This window comes from Planococcus citri, chromosome 2, assembly GCF_950023065.1.
Source record: "Planococcus citri chromosome 2, ihPlaCitr1.1, whole genome shotgun sequence".
In the NCBI taxonomy this organism is placed as follows: domain Eukaryota; kingdom Metazoa; phylum Arthropoda; class Insecta; order Hemiptera; family Pseudococcidae; genus Planococcus; species Planococcus citri.
The window spans coordinates 55370620-55380573 of record NC_088678.1 but is presented as its reverse complement, the minus strand read 5'-3'; the positions used below and the strand labels follow the sequence as shown (position 1 = coordinate 55380573).

Here is a 9954-nt window from a genome sequence, read left to right as displayed (position 1 = left end):
TTTTATTTCTGCAAGAAGGAGAAATGTTTGTATAAAATTATCAATTGTCTGTTTGTACATAGTTTAATCATCATTTTTTTTTTAGACGATAAGCTCTTTTTCTTCTTTTCGGGGTCATGGGATTTCTTTTTCTATTCCTTATTCGTGTTTCTTGTTTTTTTTTCTTTTTCGCTTACGCGATTAATCGAGTTTATAAATATTAGATTATTTATATACGTATATGTTATTATGATATTGCGAATGGAGACGAATGTTTTTATGTGGATTTGAGCGAGAATCCCTCGAGTAGGGTGATGATACAAAAATGGCAAATTTCCATTTTATTTATATTCGCATACTGAAAAAAGGTGCCATTTTGACTTCGCGGTGAAATCAAGAAGGGTTTTTTTGTATAATTTTTACACGTTATTATTTTGTTCGATATTATTTTTCTCTTTTTTGTCGATACTTATTTTAATAAATTAAAATATAAATATTTTATATTGTTAACAGGTTGTTGTTTTACCTTTAGTTTTAATAAATTATGGCTTGATTTACGCGTCACCTGCTTCTTCGCTTTTTCGGTGTGTTCTACCGTGTTGTATGTAATTCGAAACGGTTAAATTTCATCTTACGATTGCCGCGTGCGTTTAATTTAATAATGAAAAGCCTAACGTCTTATTTATTAATTAAGGTCGGATTAATACGTCGAAGTCTGCGATTTTACCTGTATTTTTATCCCAGTAACGAGCTACGCGAGTCGTGATTTTTGATAGTATTTTTTTTTTTTTTTTAGAAGAGAATTAAAATCATAGTGCAAAATTTTTTTAATGGCTGGATTCTATAGTAACGAAGATTTTTTTACGTAGTGTTATCCCTCGATTAGTTCTTTTTATTGTTTCGGTGACATAATATTCGAAATGTAAATTCGATGAGGTTTTTTCCTATTATGCAGGTGCCTTAATTGAGAGTTCATTTTACATTTTATCATTAAATTTTAGTATTTATCTTACGTATATTTTCCTATATGTATTGTATAATTTTATACAGTTATTGATATTGTTGTATAATTTAGTTTATATTGTTTTCGAAAATGTTTAAAAAAAATGTATAAACCGAATTTGCGGTATTTTTCATTTTACATTGTGCTCAGAAGTAAGTATATGATTTAAGAGGACAAAATATCAGAATCGAATGTGAATTTTAGTTTCGAAAGTAGATTTAAAAGTGCGAGAACAATCTTTAAAAAACAATTCCAACCATCTGATAGAAATACTCTATTATGGATTTCTATTTCAAATCACAAAACCGAAGTTCCACCAAGGGCAAATGTGGAAGTGCAGGAAGACAGAACAGAAGTGACGAGCAACAGTTTGGGAACTAAAAATTCACTGGAAGTTCCAGAACTGCTCAAAACCATTATTTGAAACAGTTTCCAATCGATTTGGCGGGTCAAAAGTGCGCTAATATATCAAATTTCAGCTTTCCAAGTCAATTTGTTAGAATTTTGGATTTTCCTATTTTTATAGCCTGATTTTTGATTTTTAAAACTCGAAAAAAAAACTTTGAATGCACTTCAGAACCTGAAATTTTGGGTGATGATTTTTATTATTTAGCATGCTTCTTCGGTCTTGCTCTGCCCAGTTTAAAAATGTTCACGCAAGTAAGAATACCGGTTTCATAAGACAAAACATTTTATTCTCAAAAGACAGAGGTTAATTTTCCCTAGAAATAAATTAGGCACCGTACAATTTTCAACGGTGAAAAATTTCTTCCATCTGAAACAAAACGTGTGGTTCCATATTTTAATCGATTTATTGAAAATTGCATCTGGCAAATGTAAATAAACAACAAAAAAAAACAACAAAACGAACATTTGAAAAATAAGAAAATAGGTACATTGAGTTCAGATTTACAATTATGACAATTATGTACATCCGTAAAACTACACTACAAAAATAAAACACAGGAGATTGAAAACAATTCGAGCAAAACAGAAAATATTCTTCATTTTTATACATTTAAAATGTGTTTGATATGTATGTATTTCAATTTTAATTCGTCAACTTTTAATAACTTCATTTTCGTTTAACTAATAGATCGATGAATTCTTTTGATCCTTTGATTTCATTGATATTCCATTTAGATAATGCATTTAAACTAGCAGCTATGTTTTGAGAATTGAATTTGTCGACTGTTGAATGCCCTCGCTTTATTAATCGAACAATAAATTCGCCAGTTCCCCGAAATTCATTAATATTGCATTTGGACAAGGCATTCAGACTAATGGTGATTTCTAGAGGTTGGAATTGGTCAACTGTTGAACAACCTCGTTTACATAATAGATCAATTAACTCTCCAACTCCTTGAAAATCGCCCTCAGCTCCTTTCGACGTATGGACTTTCAAATTGGAAAACGCGTTTAAACTAGCAGCAACGGCTTGATGATCAAATTCACGAATCAGAAACCTTGCACGTTTAATCATCTTCAAGATGAATTCTTCAGATCCTTCGAATTCGCCTATACTCCATTTGGACAATGCATTCAAACTGTTGACAACATTCTGAGAATTGAATCTGCCCACTGTCGAGCTTCCTCGTTGGATTAACTTGCCTATAAATTCCCTAGCTCTGGGTAATTCGTTGATTTCCCATTTAGATAGAGCATTCAGACTCGTAGATATATCTACAGGTATGAATTCACCGCTCTTTGTAATACCTTTCTTAAATAACTGAATAATGAAATATTTAGATCCTCGGAACTCGTTGATGTTCCACTTGGAAAGAGCGTTTAAACAATTTGAGATCCCCTGAGAGTTAAATTCTGAAACCATGGAACTGCCTTGTTCTAATAACTGAGAGATGAATTCTGTAGTTCCAGGCAACTCGTCTATTGTCCACTTGGACAGAGCGTTCAAGCTGCTAGCTATCTCTTGAGAATGAAATCCACCTATTGTTGCACTGCCTCGTTGAACTAAATTGGTGATGAACTCTTTGGATCCTCGAAACTCTTCGATATTCCATTTTGAAAGAGCGTTCAAGCTGTTGGCAATTTCTTGAGAATCGAATCCATCGATCGTAGAACTTCCTTGTTTAATCAGCTGATTGATGAATTTTCTAGCACCTTCGAAGTCATCGATGTTACACTTAGAAAAGGCGTTTAAAGCATTGGAAACGTCTTGTGAACTAAACATATCGATTGTTAGATTTCCGCATTTTACCAACTCAACGATAAATTTCCGAATTCCTTGTATTTCATCAATGTCCCATTTGGACACTGCGTTCAAACTATTAGAAACGCTTTGAGGATTGAATCCTTTGGCCGTAGCACTTCCACGTTTGACTAACTGAGATACAAATTCTTTAGAGCCCGGTAATTCGTTTATACTCCACTTAGACAACGCGTTCAAACAATTGGAAATATCTTGACAGTTAAATTGGTCGATAATCGCATTTCCTCGTTTGATCAGCAGAACAATGAACCCTTTGGCTTCTTGAAAATCATTAATATTCCATTTAGATAAAGCGTTTAGACCGTTGGCGATTTCTTTAGAGTTGAATTTACCAGCGAGTGAAATTCCTTTCACAAGTACTTGAGTGATAAACTCTCTAGATCCTTGTAATTCCTCGTTGTGCCATTTAGACATAGCTTTCAAGGTTTTAATGACTCCCATACAAATGTGTTTTTCATCTTCCGTATTATGCTGCGTTGAAGCAAATCCAGTAGCCGCCGTACCTCCTTGTTTCATTAATTGAACAATGAACTCACTTGCTCCTTCCAACTCGTTTATGTGCCATTTGGACAAAGCATTCAAGCTGTTCGCTACAGTCTGAGAATCGAACTGATCGACTGTTTTGTTACTAGGATTTAGTAAACTGTTCCCTTGATGGATTAGTTTAACGATGACAGACTTGAATAGCTGAACTTCGGTTATTTCTTTACCGTACACTTCAAAGCTACCGTTCCACATATCTTTTCTAAATACACTCCAACCAGATAGAGCGTTCAAGGTATACGCGATTTGCCACGGTTTTAATTTATAAACAGACTGACGATTCGTGTCCAATAATCGATTCCCTTCCACTACTATTTTAGCAATCAGTACTTTGAAGTTTTCCTGATCTTTTTCATTCCATTTCTTATCAAAAACATGAAATCTTGATAGAGTAATCAAAGTACCGCAGAAAATATTGGCATCGAGTTTGCCCAAAGAATCGAAACGCTTTGTCCATTCTCCAACCAGAGTGCTTATCTGATCCATCTCATCTTTGCTCGTGGAAGACAATTTTTTTGAAAAATCAGAGTGTTTTTGATAAGCAGAAAATAGTTTTGTTTCGCTATTTGCGTGATTGCGTCGCAACTTTTGAGAAAAAACGGGGTGATTTGAAAAACTGAAAGATACTAATTTTAACGTATCATTATGAGTATGAAGCACCTGCTTTGAAGAATCACAATGATCTCGCGAGTTGCCCCCTTTTTGTAGGTAAGAAATGTTTTTAGAAAAATTGACGTAACTTCGTAAATTTGGCGGTATTTTCAGGACTCTACTGCCGTAGATCAAATATAATTTCTTGGAGAGATGAGCACGACCTCGTAAGGTGGAAAACATATTGAAACTCGTATGATGCAGCTGCTTTCAACGATCGGAATTTTGAGAAACCCTGCGTGAAATTATTCCTGAAACAGATACAGATATTCTATTTTAATTCGTATAGAATTTGAAAAAAAAACGAAAAGTTTACGTTTAGGAAGGCGAAACATAATTTCTTACTTTAATGAGTCGTTTTTATCGAACTGTTTAAAGCCATTTTTGAAAACATACGAAAATGTAACGGAATCCAACGAAAGAAATTAACATTCAGGAAACACATACATATTTCAACTTCTTCGTTTTACACTGAAAATATCACAAATCATTACTATTTCGAGCAGTAACATACAAAATGAATATTTCGAATCGAATACCACGAAACAAATAACACGAATACAAAAATAAAAATGAACTTACAAACGTTATTTCGAACAATCCATTCAGTTGCCAAGTTGCAATTAATTAAAGATTCACTTCAAAGCTGCATTACAGTTTTTAATATCTGTCAACAGAAAATTAATACCAAGATTACTCACAATAAATATATGAATCTTAAGGAAGATATCAATCGAAGAAAACTAAATCAATCGAAGAAAACTAAAGATGGTGTTTCAGTGAGTGATGTTGCAAAAAATACAGGAGAGTCTCAAATTCAGTGTATTATGAGTATTATCATTGGCAAGGTTATCCGTCATAAAAATTATTTCATCACACCGACAATTGAAAACTTTTGCCAATAATGAAATAATGTTAGAGTAAATGTGATCTTCTTATGTTTTTTATTGTACTTACGAATTATTTGCTAGAAATTAGTACCGCTGTGGTAGGATTTGCGTGAAAATTGGTTCTATACCGGTATGAATAAACTTGACGAATTTTCAACCGAATCTAAGTTTTATGAGCAGAAATCTCTTCTCTACGAGTACTGAGTATTTCACTCCTAATGTTCATTTAGTCAATGTCAAATCAAAAAATTGGACTGAAGTTAAAAAGTACGCACTGCAGAATTTAATTCATAATTATAAAATCTGCTTCGACCGTGATTCGACTCAAATATTTTTTTTCAAAATTCAAAATTGTTATCACATTTGCTATCACTATTATCACTATCACTAACTATCACATGATACACATGATTTTAAACAAACTTCTTGGGATGGATAGGGGAGAGGAGGGTGTACTAGTGCCCAAATGCAAAGTCAGGTAAATTAATTATTTGACTAGCTTCATAATCATAGTTCATACTTTTGCTAATGCTAATTAGACCAATTTGATCAATTGCAGTGAAGCTCTGAAGCTTTCGACGCTGCGGTATTATCGTGTTCAATACATTCAAGCTTATTCATCAGCAGCAGCAGAGACCTTTGTGCCGGTAATGAACTAACCTTGATTCATGAAAACTATCATAAATATACCAATTGCCAACTCAATTGCTTATGTTTGGTAAATATTCGAAAAGTATTAATTAGTAAGTATTGTTCGAGTGACATTCACTATTGTTTAGGTAGAATTATATCTTATTACTTTGATAGCTGATTGAGTGATTGCTAAAATGTGTCTGTTTCCATTTCAGCTAGATTCTATCTCCGAGTTATTGTGTATTCTTAGATTGATAGTACGGTAAATCGCTTCCTATTTTATTGAGAAGTCGTCGTTGTTCGTCGTGTCCCAATTTGTGAGTATGCATCATGGAAAAGTTATCATCCATCTTCGTTGATTTACATCAAACGTCATCATTCATCTACCTCTTGTTTTCTTTTTTTCAGTTTTTGCCTCAGTAGACACTTATATACTCAACACCAGCAAAATTCTGTTTGATTTAGTTTTTATTATTCTACGATGGGTTATTGATGTTACAATGAAAGTCCATTCGTCGAGAAACCGAGATATTTAGTGCCTCGAGAAAATTCAAATAGGTGAGTGGAATTCCACAATGAAAATCATCATTTCTATTGATACAGTTCGTTGTGTTGTTTATTTTGTAATGTTCAGATTTTAATAAATTTATTACAAACGAAGTCACTTTTAAAGTGCCAAATTATTGAAAATTAATCTGAAAAATATGTTACAGGAATCTTTTAGGTTGGGTTGTTCATAGCCATCTAACAAACGAATCTTCGAGGAAGGAAACCAAAACAGAAAGCGCAACGATTCTTTCGATCCAGTAATTGCCATATTCTTGTTGAATTACGCAGCTGTAACTCACAATTTCCAATTCTGCGGCTAAACTGTTTGAACACTTGCCGAGATTCGTTGATTGAGAAGTGTTACAACGTTCAACTGTAAAAATGTTTTCCATTTGCAAAGGTCACACTCATATGTTGAAGCAGTTATATTATTTCCACGAAGGTACCACCTTAAAGATGTTTCCCAATTTTCGAGGTCGTAATTACTTCTCGAAAAAATCATGTCACATGCGAGAAACCGGAACAACCGTGCTTTCTAGCTCACAAGATCATGTTGATTCTCCAAAGTTAGTGCATTATACTCTTAATTCTAATGTGAAACAGGGATTCCTCAGCTTGTCAAATAACGCTAATTTTTCCAAGGAATTACGTTACATGCACATGGAAAGGAAAAAAGAGAGAATCGCCTACTTCAAAAGACATGCTGATTTCTCGAAGCAGTTAAATTCTATCATAAAAAACGAAAACTTATCTGAGGAGGTTGCTGATTTGGTGCAAGAATGGCTCAGACGTTTCGATTCTCTGGGCAAAATTGAAGCTAGTGGAATTTCCGGAACGTTCAATAGTTTATTAAAATTCAATATTTTTGGTACCAAATGGAACTCCGCACATCGAGACAATTTCAAACAGTTAATCATTAAATTGGCTGAGAGAGGAGACCAGTTATTAAATCCAAATAGTCGAGATCTTTCTAAATTTAGCTCTTGGCACGTTGCTAATAGTTTGTGCGCGTTATCCAAATGGGATGTGTTGAATAGCGATATATGGGAAGGTTGTGTTCAAATTAGTAACCGGAAAATAGCTGAGGTTGATTTGTTCAGATCTGTAATTAATGGTTTGATATGTCGAGGAACTTGGATACTGGAGAATGAAACAGCTGATCAATTTGATTCTCAGGGTATCAGTAATTGTCTGAGTTCTCTATCGAAATGGAACACTAACGAATTTGAAGGATCGAAGAAATTTATCAGTTGTTTAGTAAAACGAGGCATCAAAATTATTGATCAGTTCGATTCTTTCTCTGTTTCAAACAGTTTGAATGCTTTATCCAGATGGAATATAAGTGATTTCGAAGGTGCCGGAGAATTCATCCACCTGCTGTTTGAAAAAGGAAGATCAACCGATGAAAGGTTCACTCCTCTGGATATCGTTAAAACCTTCAACGCAATGTCCAAGTGGGACGTTGAAGAATTGCGAGGTGCCAACGAGTTTATAATTTACTTAATCAAACAAGGAACTTTGGTGACCAATAAATTCAATTCCATGGAGATCGCGCTAATTTTGAACGCTTTGTCCAAGTGGAACGTCGACGAGATGCGAGAAGCTAGAGGTTTTATTGTTTCGTTAATCAAAAATGGAAACTCTATCATCGATACATTTACTTGCCAAAATATCGCCAATAGTTTGAATGCGTTTAGCAAATGGAATATTGATGAATTCCACGGTTCCAAAGATTTTATCGTTCGGTTGATAAAACGAGGAAGATCAACAACCGGTGGTTTCAATCCTCAAGAGATTGCCAATAGTTTGAACGCGTTGTCTAAATGGAATATTCACGAACTGAAAGGAAGTAAAGATTTCATAGTACAATTGGTCAGATGTGGAATTCTATCAGCTGATACATTCGACTCATTGAGTATTTCTAGCTCCTTGAATGCTCTTTCTAAATGGGATATCGACGAAGTAGAAGGAGCCAGGGAATTAATTACTCGATTTATAAAACGCGGTCGTTTGCTAATCAATAGATTTAACTCACAGTGTATTGCCAACAGCTTGAACGCTCTCAGTAAATGGAATGTCGACGAATTCGAAGGAGCCAACTTGTTTATCATGGAACTGCTGAAGCAAGGAAATTCTTCAGTTGGTGGTTTTGATGCTCAAGGGATTGCAAATATCTTGAATGCTGTGTCTAAGTGGAAGATCGACGAGCTTGAAGGAGCTAGAGAATTCATTGTTCGTTTAATTTTACGTGGGAGTTCAACGATCACCAGATTCGATTGCCAACAAGTTAGTAATTGCTTAAATGCTCTTTCTAAGTGGAACATCGTTGAATTGGAAGGAGCTAAGGAATTTATCGCAGAACTGGTCATACAAGGGAATTCAATTTCTGATGAATTCGATTCTCGAGGCGTCGTTAACAGCTTGAATGCCCTATCCAAGTGGCATATTTTTGGAATACGAGCAGCTCGACATTTCATCGTAAATACTGTAAATCGTGGAAGTACTATTGTGGATGAATTTAGTCCTCAAGAAATTTCCAGCGGCTTAAACTCTGTGTGTAAATTCAACATTTTTGATGACAAGAAATGGAACGATGATCAGTTAAAAAACTTGAAACATTTCATTATCAAACTTGCTGAAAAAGGGACCAAAATATGCAGTCAGTTTGATTCTAGAAGCGTCGTCGAAATATTCGATTCTTTATCAATATTGGAAATTCTGAGCAAAGAAAAATGGACCCCAGATGAACAGAACCGGTTGAAGAATTTCCTGGTCAGTCTTTTGAGTCTAGATGCTTCGTGTAAAAATTACACTCTCCCGGATATTTCAGTAATATTTAGAACGATATCTGATTGGGATATTCTTCAAAATCATGAATTCGACTCGAAACAGATTGATAAGTTCAAAGGTTTCGTCAATAATCTGGAAAATAGACTTCTCACCCTTGAAAATGAACAGAATTCAGTTCTACCTGACGTTAATATCATATTTGCCGCTCAAATTATCAAAGTTTTGCCTGAGCTGAAGTCTAAAGGTCTTATTCTGTCTGAAAATCAGTTACTGGTTTGGTTGATGTGTTGTTTAAGTAGTAATGTGGAGAAATGCGGATCTTCTCATTTGAAGCAAAATTTGATTCGACGAAGTATTTTGACTGGGTTGCATGATCTTTTAAAAATTGTCAGTGAATTGAAAGATAAACACGGTTTGGAAGGAGCATTTGATGAGAGTTTGTCTAAAATATACAATAAGGCGGTTGAAATTGATATGAATCATATTAATGAAATAGTAGATGTAGTTTATGAATTTGATAAATTACAAGTAATTCGAGATATGCAATTTTTGCCCAGGTAAATTATCGTTTTTAAACTGTTATAATTTAGGTTTAAAAATTTCTCTAGTAGAACGTGTTCTCGTATTTGTAAGTAGGTACATTTATGTAAATTTCAATAAATTGATTGAGATTGGAACGATTTGTT

The 9954-nt window shown here is 34.2% G+C and overlaps 2 protein-coding genes across 3 annotated transcripts; one reads left to right on the top strand and one right to left on the bottom strand.

Moving 5' to 3' along the window:
* Window positions 1-1655: 1655 nt before the first annotated feature.
* On the bottom strand, window positions 1656-5073 carry LOC135836535 (uncharacterized). Of its 2 annotated transcripts, none has more exons than XM_065351427.1 (3): window positions 4989-5073; window positions 4752-4877; window positions 1656-4677 (listed from the first exon to the last, which is right to left on the bottom strand). In XM_065351427.1, the coding sequence occupies exon 3, from the start codon at window positions 4587-4589 to the stop codon at window positions 2058-2060; it is 2532 nt and encodes an 843-aa protein (XP_065207499.1). In that variant the 5' UTR covers window positions 4590-4677; window positions 4752-4877; window positions 4989-5073; the 3' UTR covers window positions 1656-2057. The 2 variants fall into 2 exon arrangements, with proteins under 2 accessions (XP_065207499.1, XP_065207498.1); XM_065351426.1 differs by having other exon boundaries at window positions 1656-4657.
* A 762-nt stretch (window positions 5074-5835) lies between these two features.
* On the top strand, window positions 5836-9945 carry LOC135836534 (uncharacterized). Its single transcript, XM_065351425.1, has 4 exons — window positions 5836-6039; window positions 6145-6246; window positions 6338-6487; window positions 6643-9945. Exon 4 carries the CDS (start codon window positions 6860-6862, stop codon window positions 9827-9829), a length of 2970 nt encoding a protein of 989 aa, XP_065207497.1. The 5' UTR covers window positions 5836-6039; window positions 6145-6246; window positions 6338-6487; window positions 6643-6859; the 3' UTR covers window positions 9830-9945.
* The last annotated feature ends 9 nt before the right edge of the window (window positions 9946-9954 follow it).